At 46.6% G+C, this 24,351-nt stretch overlaps 1 protein-coding gene across 10 annotated transcripts in view; it reads left to right on the forward strand.

The window, feature by feature from the left end:
- LOC130290823 (diacylglycerol kinase eta-like) overlaps positions 1–24,351 on the forward strand; it is a 1,161,394-nt gene that overhangs the window by 405,922 nt on the left and 731,121 nt on the right. For all 10 annotated transcript variants that reach the window (XR_008847710.1, XM_056538928.1, XM_056538925.1 and 7 more), the window contains one exon: positions 495–620. Coding sequence is in view for 9 of the 10 variants with exons in the window: in XM_056538928.1 (XP_056394903.1) it covers positions 495–620 (126 nt within the window). In the remaining variant the exon portion in view is untranslated. The remainder of the gene's footprint in view (positions 1–494; positions 621–24,351) is intronic.

Genomic DNA, 24,351 nt, shown 5'->3' on the forward strand with positions numbered 1-24,351 from the left:
AGGTGTATCCATATAAATGGCCCACCCTGTAGTAACAGTAAAAAATTGTCCCACAAAGAAATCTGATTTAAAAAATTGCTTACTCCCCATTGCTACCATGCCACTGCTTCAGTAGGTTCTGCCAGTCATTGTTTACTTTACTATGTTACCAAGTATATCCATGTAACTTTTGCAGTGAGTCACTGTCTTCAGAGGTGTGGGGATGTACATGCAAGCATTACTGTAGGGTCCAACTGCTACAGCAAACTAAACAAAGATGTTCAGAAGCCACCAGAGTACAAGCTCTCAGTTGACAGTTAAATGACCAATGAGTAATGGTTATTTTTAGTTTATAACTTTTTTCCTGCTTTTAGGTTAATTCAACTATAGTGTAAATAATTCTATTTAGTTCCCCATCTCTTTTCTTTTGTACCAGATTTATTCAAAATTAAGATACCAGATTTTTGTTTTGCTTTATTCATTGACTCTTGACCAGGAGATTTTTCTGCTTTTAGGTCACAATGCCTCATCAGTGGTTGGAAGGAAATTTGCCAGTCAGTGCTAAATGTGCTGTTTGTGATAAAACATGTGGGAGTGTGCGGAGACTACAGGATTTGCGGTGCTTGTGGTGCAAAGCTATAGTAAGTTAAATATAATCATACTAATCATGTTATTGTAGTCAAACATCATATCAGATTTATCATATCTATTATTTGTAAATGACATCTGAAATGCAGGTCTTATGGCCAGGATGGCATGGCATGGTATTTTAATTTCTTTTTCTCCTTCATCTGGCTCAGACAACAATGACGCCACAGCTCGTCTCTGCAGAATCTGCTGGAGATACATTTTAGCCTCCTTACTTTTCCAGCACTCCCACTCTTCTATCTTTTTCTACCCATAGTGTCCCAAATGATAATAATTCCTCTCTTGGTCTTGCATAGTAAAAGTGGGTAGGTAGTTGGGTTGAGGTGTAGGTAGGACCACCATTAGGTAGGTAGGTTTCTCCAGTAAATAGGTAGGTCCCCAATAGGTTGATCGTCCCATTGGGAAGGTAGTTCCCCAGTAGGTAGTTACTCTCCCTCCAGTAGGTACATAGGCCCCACTAGGTAGATTTCCTCAGTAGGTAGGTCCTCCATAAATGAATAGGTTCCCCAGTAGGTTTTCACAGTAAGTAGACAGATCCCCCTACTAGGTAGGTAGATTACTCCATTAGGTAGGTAGCCTTCATAGTAGATAGATAGGTCTTTTACCCATTAGATAGGTAGATTGCCTCTTTGGGTTGCTAGGTTACCACAATAGGTAGCTAAGTCACCCATAGGCAGACAGATTCCTCCAGATAAGTTGCTTCCCAATTAGGTAGGTGTCCTCAGTACATAGGCCCCCTGATTTGGTAGGTAGTTTCCCAAATTAGGTAGATCACTCAGTAAGTAAACTGGTCCCCTAAGTAGGTAGGTAGACCTACATATATTTAGTTTCGCTTATTATCCTGCAGTGTAGATCCAGAGGAAAATCAATGATCCTTTAACAGACTTAGTAATAATTTTCCACTTTAGTAATGTGATAGAGACCCTTTTAGTGATTTTACTATTAGGAATTCCTTTTTCAAATAGTTCCATTGCCTAGTCATTTTAGTAGTCATACAGATACCGAAAACGTTCCCGTACGTGACTGATCCACGCCTAATAATATTAGAAAACCAAGAAAGACAGTGTTTGAAGAATCAATGATGCTTTATTAGTTTAACCATAATAAAACAAACATACATTTCAAACACTATAAAATTCAATAAGATGCATGCGGGAGGAAAAGAGGGGGGCTGGTGATCCGAACAGAGAGTGGAAGCATGGATAACAAATGTGACCACAGTATTCTCTGTAATACAATAAATCCAAGTACCATATGCAAAGTATGAGTTGCATGCTGAAAGGTAAGGGTAAGTGAGTACTGAAATATAGGCAAAATAGTGCCCAATAATTTTTAAAGAAAAAGACAAAAAAGGGGTTGTGCAACAACACAGTACAATAGAATAAAGTGCAACTCATGAAAAAAAAAATGTTATTACCAAGTGGAACAGGTACAGATGGTGTGCTCCCACCACCCAACGTTTCGCTCAGGGCTTCTTCTCAGGGCACTATTTTGCCTTTATTTCAGTACTCACTTACTTTTACCTTTCAGCATGCAACTCATATTTTGTATATGGCACTTGTATTTATTGTATTACAGATAATACTGTGGTCACATTTGTTATCCATGCTCCCACTCTCTGTTCGGATCCCCACCAGTCCCCCTCTGTTCCTCCCGCATGCATCTTATTGCATTTTATAGTGTTTTAAATGTATGTTTGTTTTATTATGGTTAAACTAATAATGTATCATTGATTCTTCAAACGCTGTCTTTCTTGGTTTTCTAATGTTAGTAGTCATGTTTATACACACAGTATTTTTGTCGTAGACAGGTATATCCCTGTAATTGTTTCTCCCTATTACATAAGTTCCCCCAATAGCTAGAAATGACCCAAAAGTTGACAGATTGCTCCAGTAGGTAGTTCCCCCAATAGGTTGGTATGTGCCCACCAGTAGTTAGAGTTTCCCTCAGTTGGTAGGTAGTTTCCAATAGGTAGACAGGTTCTCTGTTTAGGTAGGTACTTTCCCCAATAGGTAAACATGTATTTTAGTAGTAGTTTTACCCTTTTACATAGGTTTCCCCAGTAGTTAGAAAAGATCCCTAAGTAGGCAGGTTGCTCTGGTACGTAGGTGCCCACAGAAGGTAGAGAGTTTTCCCCCAGTTAGTAGGTAGTCTCGAGAAAGTAGACAGGTCCCCCCCAGAAGATAGATGGTTTATTTAATTAGGTAGGTAGGTAGTCATCCCCTTACTACCATTAAAAAAGAAACTTACTTTCCCCCTATACAAGCAGGCAGGCAGGGCCTTTTTCATTCTCTATTTCGGTACAGGGAACACAATGAAGTGACAGAAGTCCTGAGCCCCTCCCTGCCTCTTGTAGGCCACAAGTTTAAAGGTACATGTAGCCTAAAAGAGTTCACACATGAGGAAGAAGGAAGAGTCCATAAAACTTTCTTGTATACACACCCAGTAAATTACACATTGTTCTCCCCATCACTGTGTCCTCGGGTGATGCCCTGCAAGCCATAAGTCGATTTTTTATGGAAAAAGGGAACCCTGCAAGCTCATCCTTATCCAGGCTGTCTACCTGAAAGTGGAAGCGGTATTGCACTCTGCACACAGTGGGCTGGAGTGAGGGAGTGGTACATGCAGTGCTGAGAGTGGAGCGCAAGTGAGCAAAACAGAAGCTTTGGCGATAGCTTTTGGGAGGCCCCTGTCATCAGGATATACTTACCGGAGGGGGGGGGGGCATGGAAAAGGGAACCGTGGAGTTAGAGACATCTGAGGCTCGGCACAAGGTGGTGGGTGATTGTTTCACTATTCCCGGTTTCATTATAGTTTATGTGTTTATCTGGTATGCAGCAGACCCCAGGGCTTGTATAATCTCAAGTTATTACTATCCATTTTTCATCCTGCCTTTGGAGTGAAGTCTGAAAGAACTGTAATAAGCTTAACTACTCGGAAATGCTACTGCATTGGAATTGTAAAGGGTGCAACCTTAACTGACCACATAGTCTCTAAACCATGCGTAGAACAGAAGCTAAATCTCAGGTAAATTCTGCTACCCAACAACAAAAACCACAATTTCACCTGATTTTTTTTTTTTTTTTTTGCCTAGACTGTTTTTTTTTTTCTTTTATTATTTTTTAATAATGATCATATACAGAAATAGACAAAAAAAAAAAACAGAGCACAAACAAGGAATAGCACATATACCATTATCCAAAACAAGAAAACCACAAAAGAAAAGAAAGAAAAGGAGATGGAAACAGATTTTACATCCGTGCTCCGGAAGATATTCTAGAAGCCTGTAAATGTTTGGGCTTAGAACACATTCTTATAATGGACTGGACACTCCCCATGCTTAATCTACCAGAAACAATGCCACAACCGATGTAGATGCAGGTTTCCTTTTTCTTCTCTTTTATTATTTGTAGTATTAGAGCCTTTCGGATATCCCAAAGTATACTTTATCTGAGGGTCCAATAAAAGAGTTTGACATTTTATATTTGATGTGATCTAATATTTTTGCTCAACATAGGAAGGACTATGGTACCGGTGGGTAATCTGTTATGGTTTGGTTGTCTGATAAAATTCCAGCTCTCGAGGCCTGGTGCAATTTGAATAATATGATTAAGTCCTATGAATTTCTTCAGGCTCAGAGAGCAAGTAACAGTGTGAAAGCATTGCCAATTCACAATAAGATCTGGAAAGATTGGAAATGAATGAATGAATATGTGATTGGTTGTAATTCAGTTTCTCCCTCCCTTTTTTCTCTTTCTCCCCTCTCCAAGGCGCAGGTGGGATGGGTTGGGTTAGGTTTTTATCCTTGGATTTTTTCCTTGGTGTAATTTTGAATTATATTGTTAAAATTCAATTAAAAAATATTTTATAAAAAAAAAGGATCTCAAGGATTTGAGTATGCCTGAATTAATGAGGACATGGTGTTAGCTTTAGAAGCGGCCAATGGAAGAGGAAGTAGAGATTGCTCTTAGAGGTATGCAGTCGCATTGCTATGGGGGGGGGCGGGGCGCATCGGGTGACACCACCCAAGTGGGGTGACACCACCAAGCGGGAAGTAATCCCTTGATGCTGTCACCCCAGCACACAGTGCACTAAAATGGCGGAGCAGGAGCTGTCGGCTCCCGCTCCACCATTTACACTCACACGGTATGAGCACTACATGCTTGCAGCATGTGAGCCGCAGGGACACAATACCCGGCAGGCCAGCGCGATGATGTGAAGTTATTGCGCCTACCCGAGATCCTGTCTTCGTGGCTCACATGCTGCAAGGATGAAGAGAGGGAACTGTTCATGGGAACGGGGATTAGGTGAGTATAGTTGTTGTTTTTTTTTATGTATGGTGCACTATGGCACTGGGGGCATTATATGTGAGGGCCATGAAATAGGGACATGATATGTGAGGGGCAATGAACGGGGGCATGATGTGTGAGGGACAATGAACAGGGGCATAATTTGTGAGGGGTACAGAACAGGGGCATTAAATGTGAGGGGCAAAGAACGGGAGCATTATATGTGAGGGGTACAGAATGGGGACGTAATATGTGCGTGGCAAAGAATGGGGGCATAATATTTGAGTGGCAAAGAATGGGAGCATTATATGTGTGAAGGACAGAAAGGGGGGTATTATATGTGAAGGGTACAAGACAGGGGGATTATATGTGAGGGGCGCATGACAAGTGGGATTATATGTAAGGGGGGAACAGGACAGGGGGCATTATATGTGAGGGGCACATAACTGGGCATTATATGTGGGGGCACATAACGGGGCATTATATGTGGGGGCACATAACGGGGCATTATATGTGAGGTGCACATGACAGGGAACATTATATATAAAAGGCACAGAATGGGGGCTTTATATATGAGGGGCACAGAACGGAGGCATTATATATGACATGACAGGAGCCATTGTAATTACTTAGAGGAAAAGGATTTATTATAATGTAAGGGGCAAAGGATAGGGGGCATTATTATTATGTGGGGGGCACAGGACAGGGGGCATTATATTTTATACATTAGGGCACAAGACGGGGCATTATTACTATGTTGGGGGACAGGATGGGATCCTTACTAAATGTCAGGGGCACAAAGTGATTTGAATTTCAGAGATATGGTGTATATTATAAGGAAATTCTGGGATGGTACAGTTTTTATGGGCCACAATGTGTTGCAGTATTGTATTCAGAGGGTGCATTGTAAAACAAGGTTATATACAAAGGGCGCAATGTGTGGTAATATATTCATAGGGTACAGTGTGTGTCAGTATTATATTTAGAGGGTGCAGTGTGTGGTAGTGCTATAATCAAAGGGTACAGTGTGTGGCAGTATGATATTTAGAGGGTGCAGTGTGTGGTAGTATTATAATCACAGGGTGCAGTGTGTGGCAGTACTATATTCAGAAAGCACAGTGTGTGGTAGTATTATATTTAGAAGGTACAGTGTGTCAGTATTATATTCAGAGGGTACGGAGTGTGTCAGTATTATTTTCAGAGGGTATAGTGTGTGGCAGAATTATACCCAGAGAGTGCAGTGTGTGGCAGTATTATATTCAGAGAGTACAGTGTTTGGCAGGGTTATATTGAGGTGGTGCAGTGTGTCATAGTAGTATATTAAGAGGATGCAGTGTGTGTTAGTATTATATTCATGGGCATAGTGTCTGACATGGTTATAATAATTATTGTTTTTGTATAGAGGATCAGCATTGATGTAGTGAGGAGCCATCTGGGCATCAACTTCTCCAGAGGGAAGATTTAGCTGGAACAAGTCATGGTGATATGTACCAGCTGAATTAGTTAATGTGGGGAAACTATACTGCACCTAATGTGGGGAACTATACTGCACCTAATGTGGGGAACTATACTGCACCTAATGTAGGGGAACTGTACTGCACATAATGTGGGGAACTATACTACACCTAATGTGGGGGAACTGTACTGCACTTAATGTAGGGGAACTGTACTGGTGCAGTACAGTTCCTCCACATTAGGTGCAGTACAGTTCCCCCACATTAGGTGCAGTACAGTTCCCCCACATTAGGTGCAGTACAGTTCCCCCTCATTAGGTGCAGTACAGTTCCCCCACATTAGGTGCAGTACAGTTCCCCCACATTAGGTGGCACCAAATGTGGGGGAACTGTACTGCCAACCTAATGTGGGGGAACTGTACTGCCAACATAATGTGGGGGAACTGTACTGCCAACCTTATGTGGGGGAACTGTACTGCCAACCTAATGTGGTGGGACTTATACTGCACCTAATGTGGGGGGACTTATACTGCACCTAATGTGGGGGACTTATACTGCACCTAATGTGGGGGAACTATACTGCACCTAATGTGGGGGAACTATACTAACTGTGTGTATGTGTGCGTATATATATATATATATACACATATATATATATATATATATATATATATGCGCACGCGCGCGGCGTTAGTTTGTGCTTTAGGGTGTACACCCTAATGCAATAGGCTGCGCACGCCTATGACTCCCAGCATACCCTTACCACTACTTAGGTCATACTGGGAGCTGTAGTTTTAAATGGTAAAAACGTCTTCATTTTCCTATTCTGTGGCAATTTGTTTGTTTGATTATTATACTGGAAATAATTTTCTGAAACGTGCTACACCACTGGCATTCATCACAACAGGCTAAAAAAAAATACTTTAGGGGCCAGGGAGTGACACCATTTACTACCGCACTAGGTGACACCAACCCTAGCAACGCCACTGGGAAATGAAAGCAGGTAACGCCCCGGGCCGGACGATTTCACCCTATCCCATTATAAAACCTTTTTTCCTATTTTGATGAACCCATTAATTTCTTAATTTCCTCACTGAACTCTCTGGTGCATGGTGCTTCACTTCCTGCAGATACTCTTTGTGCACATATTTTGGTGATCCCTAAGGAGGATAAGGACCCGTCACTTTGCTATAGGCCAATCCTGCTGTTGAACGTGGATGCAAAAACATTCTCGAAAATCCTAGCCACCCATGTGATGCCCTGCCTAACAAATTTAATTCATTGGTATTCACTGAAGCAATCCCTGCAATACTACTCTGCACCAATGCAAAACCTAACCAAAAGCTTGAGGGTAATACACACAGGTAATATAAAATTTAATTCAATAGGGTCCTGTGGTAAATTACATCAATAATGAAACCAACAAAGAAAATAACCACTCTAAAGCGGACCAAATAAAAATATATAACAAGCTTTATTAATATTCAACAAAAATACATGTATAAAAGCAACATGGCATGGACACAAAAGAAAGGTGGGAACCAGGGAGCAGGGGGGAGAGAACAGAATGCTGGATGGTGATCCAGCACATATGAACTACACCACAGATAGGGTGTGTTACAGTAAACAGGTGTGTAATACAGAAAAAATTATGTGAATCACAGAAAAAAATAACCAAGAATGGCAGTAAATGGAGGGAGCCAGAGAGCAGTGGCAGCTGGCGTCCAGGCTAATAAGCCACAGGTTACAACCAGTGGGGTAACAATAAATTTGGGGGCCCCCCTGCGAGATTTTTTGAGGAGGCCCCTAAGCTCCTCCCTCACAAGGTATGCCACTCCCATGCCAATATACCCCACCCATCACAAATTACTCCGCCCATACGGATATGTACTGCCATAGGCATTTTCTATGGACTTATGAAGAGCATCTGTAGGTAATTCTTACATTTGTTTCTGCCCCCGAGCAGCAGCGAAGTGGCACATAATTCTCGGTAAAGGGGCCCACGAGCGGCAGCGCAGTGCAGCACCAGCGTGCCGCTGGTGCTGCACTGCGCTGCCGCTCGTGGGCCCCTTACCGAGAATTGTGTGCCACTTCGCTGCTGCTCGCAGGGCGTCTTTAATTTTAATTTTGATTGGACACTGGGCAAGCAATCTTTTAGGGGGTCCCCCACCCCCATCCTACACACACTCGGGATCAGTACAGGATCAGTAATGTAATGTATGTACACAGTGACCTCACCAGCAGAATAGTGAGTACAGCTCAGGGGTATAATACAGGATATAACTCAGGATCCGTACAGGATAAATAATGTAATGTATGTACACAGTGACCTCACCAGCAGAATAGTGAGTACAGCTCTGGAGAGAGGGTGTGTTCTGCTGAGCTCCAGAGTTTCCCAGAGAAGCAGTGATTTTCTTCCACCCCTCCCCAGGTGTGTGGCAGACACCTGGGTAGGTTTTCCTGCTATGGAGCCCCGGGAAGCTGGGGCTTCATCTTGCACTCCCCGTTCTCGGCTGGCGGGGTGTGCAAAGGAAAATGCAACAGCCAGTAGTCAGGATGGGGTGAGGAGATCCACCAGGGTCCACAGCCATGTGGGGCCCCCTCCCCCGACCTCAGCTGGGAGCTGCAAAGCTTCCAGCAGAAGCTCATCCAGGCAGCGGAGTGGAAAGGCATCTGCATCTGTTTCCTCAGAACCCCAGCAATGGGGGGTAAAGGGGCCCAGAGAATCCCTGGCCAGCTTTGGGTCCAGAATCCAGGCCAAGATGGCTCAGTATGAACAGCTCGGCAAACAACTAAGAGGCCTCAGAGAGGAGCTGAAGTTTGCAAGTTACCAAGCAAACAATGCAGCAAAGACCAAGAGGGCAGCATTTTCCACCAAGGTGAGAGCTCTGAAGAAACAGGTGGATGAGATTGTGAGGCTGAGATCGGACATTGTGGAGGGAGGTGGTATACTCAGCGAGAAACTTGTGAACAAGGATCGTTTCTCCAGCATGAAGGTCTCAGGACAAGTGAGTAACCAAGATGACTGCCAGAGTGAGGAGGAGGAGATGGAGGGAGGTGAGGAGGGGGATGTGAGTGAGGGGGATATGGATACTGGACCTGTGTGTACCACCACCACTGTTACCCCAGACCCCCCACTTACCCTCAGTGAGGACTATGTAAACCCGGCTCAGGTGGCCTTACCTCCCTCCAGTGAGGATGATGATGATGATGATGACGGCAGTGACTGCAGTGATGGCAGCGGCTTGGCAGATGGGGGTCTCCTGCGGGCAATTGTTATGCAGGAGTCCCCCACCCGTCTGGAAAACTTTTCCTTTGGGGATGATTTGGGCCCAGAGGAGAAGGGAAAGAAGAAGAAAGGAAAGGGCAAGAAGAGGAAGAAGACACAAGGAGTTAAGTTTGTCTTTTCTCCCTTCCAGCAGTCTGGGTCGGCTGAAAAGTCGGTTCAGGGTGCTGGGTCCCCCAATCTGCCAGACCCCGTTTCTGTAGTGGAGCGGGGCCAGCATGGGGGATACAGTAGTGCACCCAAAATCGCCGCGGGTGCTATAGAAAAAAAAGGGCACCCTCCTGTGAGGGGGGAGGGTGTCCAGGCACCGGAAAATGGCGGCAGATTCACCCGTTCGGGGGGCGGTCCCCTGGTTAAAGTGGGCGGTACAGGTCCTGGCACTGCAGGGCACTCTCCTGTGAGGGGGGGGGAGTGTCCTGGTGCCGGACATTGTTGGTTCAGGGGGCGGTCCCCTAGATGGCGTGGTTGGTACTGGTTCTGGCGCCAGGGGGCACTCCACTATAAAGGGGGAGGTTCCCTGCACATCAGCTGTAGCGGGAGTTAGTCCGGAGGGACAGTCTTTTTGCGAGGGGGCGTGGCCACCCATGTCAGAGGCGGAGCCTGTGTCTGCACCCCAAGACACAGGAAGAAAGAACTATGCAGCACAAATCCTGAAACCGGCAACCCTTAAACATGAAGCAAAAGACCCAGCCAGCCCAGTCTGTAACACACCAAGGGAGAGTGAACGCAAGAATGAAAGTGAAAGGAAAAATGTGAATAAAAATGGTAATGTGCAGAATGTGAGTTATGGTGGTGTGCATGGGAGGAGTTGTAGTAGCAGTGTGGATGAGGGGGGTGCAAGCGGAGTGCAAGATAGGGGTGCAAGTAGTGTGCAAGAGAGGGGTACAAGAGGAGTGCAAGAGAGGGGTGCAAGAGGAGTGCAAGAGAGGGGTGCTAGTGAAATACAGGTAAGCAGTGGTAGTGGAATGGCAGAGAGAGGTGTTATGGCTGATGATTCTGTTAAGAGTAAGGGTCCAGGTTTGGACTCTGGGTCAGTTCCTGGTTCGACTGCCCCCCCGGTAGTGGCTGCTTCTCCCAGAAGCTATGCCAGCGTCACTGCCGGGGGATCAGGGGGATCCCCATCTCCGTCTGGCTCTGGGGGTCACTTGCAACAGCGCCTCCTGGAGGCTCTACGTAGAGGAGACAGGTCAATCCATGTAGAGGGGAGGGGTGAGGTTGACCTGTCTTTTTGGATAGAAAGACATGGCTTAGGCGCCTTCCGAGAACAAAATGGGGAGGTGGTCTGGTCCCTCCCGACATCCGGGCAGGAAAGTGGCCGTAGGAATGTGGTCCGTTTAGTGTGGAGGGGCGAAGATGCGTGTCCGCCTCGGGGTAAGGTGGTTGAGCTCCTCCTCCGGATGGAATTCAGGGCAAGTGACATCTTTGCCCTGATCCACCCCTATGGTACTTCCGAGTTTGACATTAGCTTTGTTCGGCCAGAGGGTTTGGAACTTTTCTGGTCGAATTATGAGGTGGTGAAAAGCGAGCCCGGCTGGCGGGATTTCACCGTAAAGGCGATATCCCGTCAGAATCTGGCCAAGAAAGTGACCGTTTTGACACGTAACGAGTCACTATCTTGCTATGACATTATGACCTGGCTTAGCCGATATGGGGATGTGACGGACATGCCAAAAAAGAACTATGACGAACATGGGATCTGGTCTGGGGCCTGGACGTTTTCCGTCAAACTGAAGCGTTCGGGGAGCACTGTTGCCCACATCCCATCAGCTGCTTTCCTTGGGAGAGACAGAATCCAAGTTTTCTACCAGGGGCAGCCCAAGGTCTGTCACAGGTGCGGCAGCCCCACCCACTTTAGCGCAGCCTGTACCGTGCAGGTCTGTGCACTGTGCGGTGGGGTAGGTCATCTTGCCGCATCCTGTAGGCAGATCAGGTGTCATCTGTGTGGTGTCCTAGGACACCCTTTCAGCCGTTGTCCTAGCGCCTTTGCCCGTGCGACGGTCACCTTGGCTGGGGAGAGCAGTAATGTTGCCTCAGCTGGGGAGGGCACGAGTGCGGGTGAAGGTGCAACAGGGTCAGTGAAGAGGAAAAGTCCCGCCAAGCTGAGGCGGGAGGCTAATCGGAGAAGGAGCAGGGAACTGGAGAGTTCCCATGTGGCAGGGGTAGCTTCTGACCCTGCTCCAGAGGTTAGTCCTGAAACTGCTGAGACCCTGGGGGAGAATGTGCTGGATGAGGAAATGGGGAGAATCTGTAAAGAAGAGGGCAGCAAGGTCAATCTTTCCGATTCCTCCCACTGTGAAAGTGTGGATGAGGAGGGTGAAGAGCGGCCAAAAAAGAAGGGCAGTAAAGGGAGAAAGAAGAGGTCGGAGCCCTCTAGTCCCCGTGCTGCAGACCAGGTCCCAAGCGGAAGCTTACCTGCCCCCCCTCTGATTGATCTGTCTAACCGGTTCTCTGTCCTTGAAGACATCTCCTCCCCCTCCTTGGAGGGGGGGGTCAGGGATGGGGTGCCTGAAGTGGGGGAGCCTCCAGGGGGAACTGGGCCCTGTCCTGATGGGGCAATTTCCTCAGGGGATGGGGCCAAATCGGAGCCAGGCGGAGATGGGGATTCTAAAATGGACCAGTCAGAGTCTAAAAAACGGTCCAAAGAGAAGGAAGCCTCCTCATCTGGGGATGAGGGGGTAAAGAAGAAACAAAAATGAGGGGGTTAGGGCCATCTATCTCAATCACCCATGATGGCGGCACTCACCCCATTGACGCTGGCATCTATTAACTGTGCCAGTATAAAGTCTGATACGGCTAGATTCGCAGCCTTTGATTTTCTCGGCCGTGTTGAAGCCGATATTTTGTATCTGCAGGAGACCAGGTTGTCAGATCTAGCCTCTCTGGTAAAAGCCAGGAGAGAGTGGAGGCGCGGGCCCTCCCACTGGTCTCTTGCGGCTGAGCCGTATAGTGGGGTGGCGGTCCTTTTTACCGCTCCTGTTGAATGCAGACGGGTTATTGAGTTAGAAATGGGGAGGTGCCTGATCTTAGATGTCCTCATGAAGGGGCAAGAGCTCCGGCTTATTAACATCTACGCCCCATAAACCAAGTGGGGACGAAAAGATCTCTTTATGAGGATTAAGCCCTTTCTTTTTACAAGCCGACAGGTGATCTTTGGAGGGGATTTCAATACTGTCACGAGATCCCAAGATAGGAGAGGCTCCAATGATCGGTTGGCTTATGATAGCATAGCCCTCAATAGTATAGTTAGGGAAGCTCGCCTAGAGGATGCCCACATCCGGAGCCCCTCAGGCCACGCGGGTTTCACCTATCATCGAGGTAGCTGCAGGTCTAGAATAGACAGGTTTTATTTGAAGGAGGAAGCTGTCTCTTCTGCAGTGTCCGTGGTTGAGGTGGAGTTCTCCGATCACTGTATGATTTTGTTTTCCCTGAATGTTTCAGAGACCCCTCGGATGGGTAAAGGTTATTGGAAGCTGAATTCGTCCCTCCTGGAGGAAGCGGAGATAAGACAGTCCTTTGAGGATTTTCTTCAGAGTCAGGTACCTTTACTGGGCCTATGTAGTAGTAAGTCAGAGTGGTGGGAGATGTTCAAGAAGCGGGTTGCGGGGTTCTTCCGCCAGCTCTCGAGCCTCAGGTCCCTGAATAGGTATCGCCTGTATCAGGGACTGAGGAGGAAACTCGAGCTTCTCGTCTCGACTGGAGGTAGCCGGGAGGATATCTCCAGAGTGAAGTCCTTGCTGATGAGGTGTCAGTACGATAGGCACGCATCTTTGGTTTTTGAGAGGGATTTCGGGAAGTACCGCTCGCCCGACCCTTACAGAAACTGTAAGATGTCAGTGAGTAGTAAAGTCATTTCAGGACTGATTGATAGTACAGGATCTCTGAATCGGTCCAGATCAGGGATCTTGGAGGTCGTCAGATCCTTCTACTCGCATCTCTTGGGAAGGAAGGATCTAGATCGAGACGGGATGTCGGCTTTCCTGGCTGAAACCATTCCTGAGCCAGGGGTAGACCCCTCTCTTGATGTTTTGGCAGAAGAAATCAGGGAAGAGGAAGTGAGACTGGCGATTGAGGGGCTTGCCCCCAAGAAGTCACCAGGTCCGGATGGCTTAACATCCGAGTGGTACAAGACCTTTAAGGAGTCTTTAGCTCCCCTCTTGACTGAGGTATTCAATGAGTGTCTCTCCTCGGGCACTCTGCCGAAGTCAATGAGGAGGTCAGCCCTGATTCTTCTCTCAAAGGGTAAAGATCCCAGCCATATTGAGAATTGGAGGCCCATAGCTCTTCTCAATACGGACAGGAAGCTTCTGGCCAAGATACTGTTTAATCGTCTGGTGAAGTTTGCTCCCCGGCTCCTTTCGGTGGCCCAGCACTGCTCTGTTCCAGGCCGAAGCACCTTAAGTGCTGTTCTCGGTGTCCGGGAGGCAGTGGAGCGGAGTAGTGCAGGTCTCTGGAAGGGGTACTTGCTGTCCCTGGATCAGGCCAAAGCATTTGATCGGGTGAACCACGAGTACCTCTGGTCCGTCCTCCTGAGATATGGCTTACCGTGTGCTTTTATTAATTGGCTTAAGACCTTATATGCAGGGGCAGAGAGTTTCCCACTGGTGAACGGGTGGTCTGGCCGCTCTTTTGAGGTGGGGTCTGGAGTCCGTCAGGGTTGTCCTTTGAGCCCGCTTTTATACGTGTTCGCAATTGATCCCTTCGTCCGGAGGGTAGATTGTGGGCCGTTGGCGGGAGTCGGGATGAGTCTGGCGGAGCTGGATGTTGCCCAGAGAGTGGTGGCGTACGCTGATGATGTCACCATTTTCGTGTCCTCGAGAGAGGAGGTCGATGTGGTGATGTCGGAGGTGGAACGCTACTCGGAGGCATCCGGGTCTAAGATCAACCGGGATAAGTGTGAAAGTCTCTGGCTGGGAGGGGGAGATCCCACTTTTGATCTCCCGGACACCCTCCCAGGGCCCCAAGACTCAGCAAAAATTCTGGGCATCACATTCGGCCAGGATGATTATCCCACCAAAAACTGGGACACTAAGCTACAGGATGCCACTCATAGGGTGGATCAGTGGAAGGGTTGGTCTATGACCCTCAGGGAAAGGGTACACCTGATCAAATCGTACCTGCTCCCCTTGTTTATCTATCTGGGCAGTGTATGTATCTTGCCAGATGCCTACTACACTAGGATCTACAGCCTGTTTTTCCAACTGTTATGGGGGAACAGGATGAACCTAGTCAAGAGAGAGGTTACGTACCGCACGAGGAGACTAGGGGGTTTATCTATGGTAAACCCTGTGGTGTTCTTAACAAACACCTTCTTGAAAGCCAACATCTCAAACCTCTGGTCAGAGAGGGCTCCTCCGTGGGTACTCTCCTGCAGGGAATGGTTTCGGCCTTTGTTCCAGGAATGGGAGACAGGAGGGCAAGTGAAGGACCTCCGTACGCCCCATGGGCATCTTCCGGCTTACGCTACCCCGACTCTGAAGGCGATACGTCGGTGGGGTCTGGGAGTGTGGGAGATCAGGACCCAGTCAAGGCAGTTCCTTGACAAACGGGTTCTGTTGACCCACTTCCAGAAGCCTCTGGCGCTCAGGGACTGCCCAGGTCGGGATCTGAGGGTGGGGTTGTATCTCTTAAATATGAAAAGGATCCCCCAGAAGTTTTGGGACTTGGCCTGGCGCTGCTTTCAGGGGAAGCTATATGTGAGGGACAATTTGAAGTGTAGGAGATCTGATGACCGGGGATGTCCCCGAGAAGAGTGCGGGGACATGCTGGAAAGCATGGACCATTTCCTGCTTCATTGTCCCTTTAATATAAGGGTCTACAACCGGGTGGGTGCTTCCATCGGCTGGAGTCAACTTGCCGGCCTTACCTATCCAGAGTGGGCTTATGGGGCATTCAGGAACCTGGGTGGCCGAGATCGGGGCACTTTGTTTTTAGTCAGCTTAGTGGTTAGATACTAAACGTGGAATGCACGGTGTTTAGTGTCCACACAGCGCAAAGTCCTCTCCGAGGTGGAGGTCTGTAGGAATATCACCGGTGACCTCGGGAAGATCAGGTCTTTGGAGTATGGCAGTCTTGGTACCAGTAGGGCTTCTCTCCTATGGAGAGGGTTTTCTTTTGATGTGCCCTAGGTACTAGACCTTTTGGGTAGAGTACCCTTGTTTTTGTTAGGGACAGTGATATAGGGACAGGGTTAGGGTGATAGTAGGGTCAGTTTATTTTTAGGGATAATGGTAGGGTGAGAGGTAGGGTGCAGTTAGGGAAAGAATATACATTTTGTATGTATCAGGATTGCCATCCTTCTTCCTGGTGGTGGGCTAATGCATGTGCGCCCTAGCTTTTTGTTTTGTTTTCAGATGCTATGGTTATGAAGGGCTTACAGGCACCGAACTTGGGCCTAAAGTGGGTTTTATTGTTTGCTTATGTATGTTAAAGCTGGTAATGGTTAAGTTGGTTGGGAGGAGTTCTAGGTTGGGAGGGTATATTTGTGGGTGGTGGTGGTCTTTTCTTTTGGTGGCCCTGGCATGGGTCAGTGGACTGGACATTGAGGACTATGAACTGTATGGAAAAAACTCTGACCCATGTACAGGAGGTTGGGTGGTGTGGGTGAAGGGTCAGTTTAGTGTAGAATGTTCTTTTATATTTGTAGGTGTGTTTTCTGTTTATAGGTGTATATAGTTTGTGTATAGTATTGTACATAGTAGTGTATATAGTCAGTTATGTATATAGTATGTATAATGTATGTTATATTATTATAAAAAAAAAAAAAAAAAATTTAATTTATTTTTTAATTTTTTAAGTATATAGTATTTTAGTAGAGATAGACATGGCAGTCGAACCAGTTTTGTTTTTGTAGTAATGTTTCTTTAGTATCCCGTTGTGGATTTATTTTCTTTGGTTTATATATGTAGTATGTAGTAAAGATGTGTGTAAGCATGTGTGTATTGTGTTTTCTGTGATATTTTCCCGAGTTTGGGTATTTTGAGTTGAATTTAATTTATTTATTTAATTTATTTATTTATTTATTTTTTTTATTTATTTTTTTTGTTTCTTGGTTAAATGTAGTTAATATATTGATATATATGTGTGCATGTGTGAGTGTGGTATAGTGTTATTATTATTATTATTTAAAAAAAAAAAAAAAAAAACATGGTGTGCAGTGTGAGTGCTTGTTGTGTTTTCTATGTATGATTTTCCCCGAGTTTGGGTGTTTTGAGTTAAAGCGAAATAGTGCTATATTTATGTTTCTTATGAGTGTGTTGTTTGGCTATGAAAGGTGTAATTATAATATTTCTAGTTCTAGTAGGAAAGCTGGGCTGGCCGGTTAGGCAGGATTTTTGTTCTTTTATTTAAATGTAAAGTTTGGGTTTATGTTATTTCATGTTGTTGTTTTCCGTTATGGCAAAGTTGTGCTGGTTTATGTTTTGTTATGATTTATATTTTTCTAATAAAAGATTTACAGGATATAACTCAGCATCAGTACAGGATAAGTAATGTAATGTATGTACACAGTGACCCCACCAGCAGAATAGTGAGTACAGCTCTGGAGTATAATACAGGATATAACTCAGGATCAGTACAGGATAAGTAATGTAATGTATGTACACAGTGACCCCACCAGCAGAATAGTGAGTACAGCTCTGGAGTATAATACAGGATATAACTCAGGATCAGTACAGGATACGTATGGGGGGAGGGGATTATCAGATTATGCATGTGAGGGGAGGATAATAATGATTATTATAATCCTCCCCTCACATATATGTAACATCTCGCCCTCACATGTATAATCTGATAATCCCCTCCTCACATTGATTATCCCTTCACATATAATCTGATTATGATATTATATATGTGAGGGGATTATCAGATTATACATGTGAGGGGAGATGTTACATATATGTGAGGGGAAGATTATAATAATCATTATTATCCTCCCCTCACATGCATAATCTGATAATCCCCTCCCCCCGTACGTATCCTGTACTGATCCTGAGTTATATCCTGTGTCTTTGTGCGATGGGGTGTGGCTTGCAAGCCGGATTGCCACATTTACCAGGAGAAGCAGAGCGGAGTTTGTGGAGTAAGGTACTGGAAGTTCTATATACTTCCGTGGGACTTGAAACAAAAACCCATATTTTATATAAGGGTGTAGGTAAGGGTCATTTTAACTATCATATCTTTTTATTTGACATAGAAGTAATATGTGTACCGGGTATTATTGAAATATTTCCAGTCGTACGGAACTTATGTGGGAACATACATTTCCCATTTATTTGCATGGGACTTTAAACAAAAACCCTGACCCGCATAAATGGGGGTAGTTAAGGGTTAAATTATCTATCCTATATTTTAAGTGGTCATATAATTAACATGTGACCAAGTTATATCGAAATATCTCCAGCCGTTATGAAGTTATGCAGTAACATATATTTCCCATAGACTTGTATGGGACTTTAAACAAAAACCCCAACCCTGGCTATTGGGGGTGAGTAAGGGTTAAATTACCTATCCAATGTTTGTTGTGTGCCAAGTTTCATGTTAATATCTTTAACCGTTTGGACATGATGCACACGTACACAGATATACACACACATATACACATACACACACACACGTTGAGTTTTATATAAATAGATGATTACTGGATTTCAAGGATTTTCTGTCCATAAACACGCCTGAAACTATTGGCTTTTGGTTGATTCAGCAGCTGAGACACTTCCTACGGTCCCTACCCTCTCCTCTTTTATTCACACTGTGTTAATCCCTTTTGAGAAACTCTATAGTGGTTTTGGGGCCTGCTACCCATCTTCTTTCCAGGATAAATGCAATGCTGAGATATTGTGCAGTATGACAGGACCCTAAATACATTCTGGTATGGGAGCAGGACTTGTAATACACTTTGTGGGATATCCAACGGGGCAAGATATATTGGTGGGCCCATGGGTCATCAATTGCGAGTAGATATCAGGAACTAGGATAAAAAATCATCTCCTGTTGGTATCAGGTACCAGCTAAGTTAAATAGGATGTGTCCATCTGTCTCATCACTGTGCTGGAGGGGATATGGCCAAAAAAGGAACTATTTTACATTTATTCTGTGATTGCCCTCTCTTCTCAGAGAGGCCAATTGCTTTCTCTCCAGCTGTGTTTCTCCTCTTCCTTTTCACTACAACGATTCAAAATTATAAAGTATCCTTAACTCGACACTTGATAAATACAGCAAGGGCTTGTATTCCTGTGTTATGGAGGCAATCAGAACTCCTGACACTCCGAATGTGGATCAGAAAGTTGACAGCTCACCTTCATGGCCAGGAGGTACGGTTCGCAAAGACAGACCTTTCAGGAAAGCGAAGAATACATAACTCTCAGACAGGCTTAAGAGAAGGGGGGGGGGGGGGTATGCTTTATTCTTTGTTTTTTGGTTTTTCTCAAGTTGTTGTTTGACTTTTTGAAAATCTGACTAGCTGAGTATGCTAGGTAAATAAGTTATTTTTTTTTCAGTCTTTTTTGTTATATACTGTTTATCATGTAAAATAGTTTTGAATAAATAGAGAATATATATATAAAAAAATATTAGTTTGACACGATCTCTCTGAAGTAAACCCATGTTGCTTTTTATCTTGCAATCCATGGAATTTTATAAGTTCCACAACCCTATCCTTTAGTAGGGTTTCTATTCATTTACCCACTAATAATATCAGGCTTACTGGCCCATAGTTGCCCGATTTCTCCCTGCTACCTTTCTTGTGACTAGGCACAACATTTCCTAATCTTCTGGGATGACTCATATTACCAGTGAATGTTTAAATAAATCTGTTTATGGTTTTACTAGTACACCACTGAGCTTTTTTAACCCCTTAAGGACCAGACCAATGTTACGCCGAGCGCTCCGGGTCCCCGCTCCTCCCCGGAGCGCTCGCTACACTCTCCTCACTGCAGCGCTCCGGTCAGATCCACTGACCCGGGGCGCTGCGATACCACCTCCAGCCGGGATGCGATTCGCGATGCGGGTAGCGCCCGCTCGCGATGCGCACCCCGGCTCCCGTACCTGACTCGCTCTCCGTCGGTCCTGTCCCGGCGCGCGGCCCCGCTCCCTAGGGCGCGCGCGCGCCGGGTCTTTGCGATTTAAAGGGCCACTGCGCCGCTGATTGGCGCAGTGGTTCCAATTAGTGTTTTCACCTGTGCACTTCCCTATATCACCTCACTTCCCCTGCACTCCCTTGCCGGATCTTGTTGCCATCGTGCCAGTGAAAGCGTTTCCTTGTATGTTCCTAGCCTGTGTTCCAGACCTCCTGCCGTTGCCCCTGACTACGATCCTTGCTGCCTGCCCCGACCTTCTGCTACGTCCGACCTTGCTTCTGTCTACTCCCTTGTACCGCGCCTATCTTCAGCAGCCAGAGAGGTTGAGCCGTTGCTAGTGGATACGACCTGGTCACTACCGCCGCAGCAAGACCATCCCGCTTTGCGGCGGGCTCTGGTGAAAACCAGTAGTGACTTAGAACCGATCCACTAGCACGGTCCACGCCAATCCCTCTCTGGCACAGAGGATCCACTACCTGCCAGCCGGCATCGTGACAGTAGATCCGGCCATGGATCCCGCTGAAGTTCCTCTGCCAGTTGTCGCTGACCTCACCACGGTGGTCGCCCAGCAGTCACAACAGATAGCGCAACAAGGCCAACAGCTGTCTCAACTGACCGTGATGCTACAGCAGCTACTACCACAGCTTCAGCAATCATCTCCTCCGCCAGCTCCTGCACCTCCTCCGCAGCGAGTGGCCGCTTCTGGTCTAAGACTATCCTTGCCGGATAAATTTGATGGGGACTCTAAGTTTTGCCGTGGCTTTCTTTCCCAATGTTCCCTGCACTTGGAGATGATGTCGGACCAGTTTCCCACGGAAAGGTCTAAGGTGGCTTTCGTAGTCAGCCTTCTGTCTGGAAAAGCCCTGTCTTGGGCCACACCGCTCTGGGACCGCAATGACTCCGTCACTGCCTCTGTACACTCCTTCTTCTCGGAAATTCGAAGTGTCTTTGAGGAACCTGCCCGAGCCTCTTCTGCTGAGACTGCCCTGTTGAACCTGGTCCAGGGTAATTCTTCCGTTGGCGAGTATACCGTACAATTCCGTACTCTTGCTTCAGAATTATCCTGGAATAATGAGGCCCTCTGCGCGACCTTTAAAAAAGGCCTATCCAGCAACATTAAAGATGTTCTGGCCGCACGAGAAATCCCTGCTAACCTACATGAACTCATTCACCTAGCCACTCGCATTGACATGCGTTTTTCCGAAAGGCGTCAGGAGCTCCGCCAGGATATGGACTCTGTTCGCACGAGGCGTTTCTTCTACCCGGCTCCTCTCTACTCTGGTCCCCTGCAATCTGTTCCTGTGCCTCCCGCCGTGGAGGCTATGCAGGTCGACCGGTCTCGCCTGACACCTCAAGAGAGGACACGACGCCGCATGGAGAATCTCTGCCTGTACTGTGCCAGTACCGAACACTTCCTAAAGGATTGTCCTATTCGTCCTCCCCGCCTGGAAAGACGTACGCTGACTCCGCACAAAGGTGAGACAGTCCTTGATGTCTACTCTGCTTCTCCACGTCTTACTGTGCCTGTGCGGATATCTGCCTCTGCCTTCTCCTTCTCTACTATGGCCTTCCTGGACTCCGGATCTGCAGGAAATTTTATTTTGGCCTCCCTCGTCAACAGGTTCAACATCCCGGTGACCAGTCTCGCCAGACCCCTCTACATCAATTGTGTAAACAATGAAAGATTGGACTGTTCCATACGTTTCCGCACGGAGCCCCTTCTAATGTGCATCGGATCTCATCACGAGAGGATTGAACTTTTGGTCCTCCCCAATTGCACTTCCGAAATTCTCCTTGGACTTCCCTGGCTTCAACTTCATTCCCCAACCCTGGATTGGTCCACTGGGGAGATCAAGAGTTGGGGGCCCTCTTGTTCCAAGGACTGCCTAAGACCGGTTCCCAGTAACCCTTGCCGTGACTCTGTGGTTCCTCTTGTAACCGGCCTCCCTAAGGCCTATATGGACTTTGCGGATGTTTTTTGCAAAAAACAAGCTGAGACTCTACCTCCTCACAGGCCTTATGATTGTCCTATCGACCTCCTCCCGGGCACTACTCCACCCCGGGGCAGAATTTACCCTCTGTCCGCCCCAGAGACTCTTGCCATGTCTGAATACGTCCAGGAAAATTTAAAAAAGGGCTTTATCCGTAAATCCTCCTCTCCTGCCGGAGCCGGATTTTTCTTTGTGTCCAAAAAAGATGGCTCTCTACGTCCTTGCATTGACTACCGCGGTCTTAATAAAATCACGGTTAAGAACCGCTACCCCCTACCCCTCATCTCTGAACTCTTTGATCGCCTCCAAGGTGCCCACATCTTTACCAAACTGGACTTAAGAGGTGCTTATAATCTCATCCGCATCAGAGAGGGGGATGAATGGAAAACGGCATTTAACACTAGAGATGGACACTTTGAGTATCTGGTCATGCCCTTTGGCCTGTGCAACGCCCCTGCCGTCTTCCAAGACTTTGTTAATGAAATTTTTCGTGATCTCTTATACTCCTGTGTTGTTGTATATCTGGACGATATCCTAATTTTTTCTGCCAATCTAGAAGAACACCGCCAGCATGTCCGTATGGTTCTTCAGAGACTTCGTGATAATCAACTCTATGCCAAAATAGAGAAATGTCTGTTTGAATGCCAATCTCTTCCTTTCCTAGGATACTTGGTCTCTGGCCAGGGACTACAAATGGATCCAGACAAACTCTCTGCCGTTTTAGATTGGCCACGCCCCTCCGGACTCCGTGCTATCCAACGTTTTTTGGGGTTCGCCAATTATTACAGGCAATTTATTCCACATTTTTCTACCGTTGTGGCTCCTATCGTGGCTTTAACCAAAAAAAATGCCGATCCCAAGTCTTGGCCTCCTCAAGCGGAAGACGCCTTTAAACGGCTCAAGTCTGCCTTTTCTTCGGCTCCTGTGCTCTCCAGACCTGACCCATCTAAACCCTTCCTATTGGAGGTTGATTCCTCCTCAGTGGGAGCTGGAGCTGTCCTTCTACAAAAAAATTCTTCCGGGCATGCTGTTACTTGTGGTTTTTTTTCTAGGACCTTCTCTCCGGCGGAGAGGAACTACTCCATCGGGGATCGAGAGCTTCTAGCCATTAAATTAGCACTTGAGGAATGGAGGCATCTGCTGGAGGGATCAAGATTTCCAGTTATTATTTACACCGATCACAAGAATCTCTCCTACCTCCAGTCTGCCCAACGGCTGAATCCTCGCCAGGCCAGGTGGTCTCTGTTCTTTGCCCGATTTAATTTTGAAATCCACTTTCGGCCTGCCGATAAGAACATTAGGGCCGATGCTCTCTCTCGTTCCTCGGATGCTTCTGAAGTTGAACTCTCTCCGCAACACATCATTCCTCCTGACTGCCTGATTTCCACTTCTCCAGCCTCCATCAGGCAAACTCCTCCAGGAAAGACCTTCGTTTCTCCACGCCAACGCCTCGGAATCCTCAAATGGGGTCACTCCTCCCATCTCGCAGGACATGCGGGCATCAAGAAATCTGTGCAACTCATCTCTCACTTCTATTGGTGGCCGACTCTGGAGACGGATGTTGTGGACTTTGTGCGAGCCTGCACTATCTGTGCCCGGGATAAGACTCCTCGCCAGAAGCCCGCTGGTTTTCTTCATCCTCTGCCTGTCCCCGAACAGCCTTGGTCTCTGATTGTTATGGATTTTATTACTGACTTACCCCCTTCCCGTGGCAACACTGTTATTTGGGTGGTCGTTGATCGATTCTCCAAAATGGCACATTTCATCCCTCTTCCTGGTCTTCCTTCAGCGCCTCAGTTGGCTAAACAATTTTTTGTACACATTTTTCGTCTTCACGGGTTGCCTACGCAGATCGTCTCGGATAGAGGCGTCCAATTCGTGTCTAAATTCTGGAGGGCTCTCTGTAAACAACTCAAGATTAAATTAAATTTTTCTTCTGCATATCATCCTCAATCCAATGGACAAGTAGAAAGAATTAACCAGGTCTTGGGTGATTATTTGCGACATTTTGTTTCCTCCCGCCAGGATGACTGGGCAGATCTTCTACCATGGGCCGAATTCTCGTATAACTTCAGAGTCTCTGAATCTTCCTCCAAATCCCCATTTTTCGTGGTGTACGGCCGTCACCCTCTTCCCCCCCTCCCTACCCCCTTGCCCTCTGGTCTGCCCGCTGTGGATGAAATTTCTCGTGATCTTTCCATCATATGGAGAGAGACCCAAAATTCTCTCTTACAGGCTTCATCACGCATGAAGAAGTTCGCGGATAAGAAAAGAAGAGCTCCTCCCATTTTTTCCCCTGGAGACAAGGTATGGCTCTCCGCTAAATATGTCCGCTTCCGTGTCCCTAGCTACAAGTTGGGACCACGCTATCTTGGTCCTTTCAAAATTTTGTGCCAGATTAATCCTGTCTCTTACAAACTTCTTCTTCCTCCTTCTCTTCGTATTCCTAATGCCTTTCACGTTTCTCTTCTTAAACCACTTATCATCAACCGTTTCTCTCCCAAATCTGTTTCCCCCACTCCTGTTTCCGGCTCCTCGGACATCTTCTCCGTCAAAGAGATTCTGGCATCTAAAAAGGTCAGAGGCAAAACCTTTTTTTTAGTTGATTGGGAGGGTTGTGGTCCAGAA

This window comes from Hyla sarda, chromosome 9 (assembly GCF_029499605.1).
Source record: "Hyla sarda isolate aHylSar1 chromosome 9, aHylSar1.hap1, whole genome shotgun sequence".
Lineage (NCBI taxonomy): Eukaryota > Metazoa > Chordata > Amphibia > Anura > Hylidae > Hyla > Hyla sarda.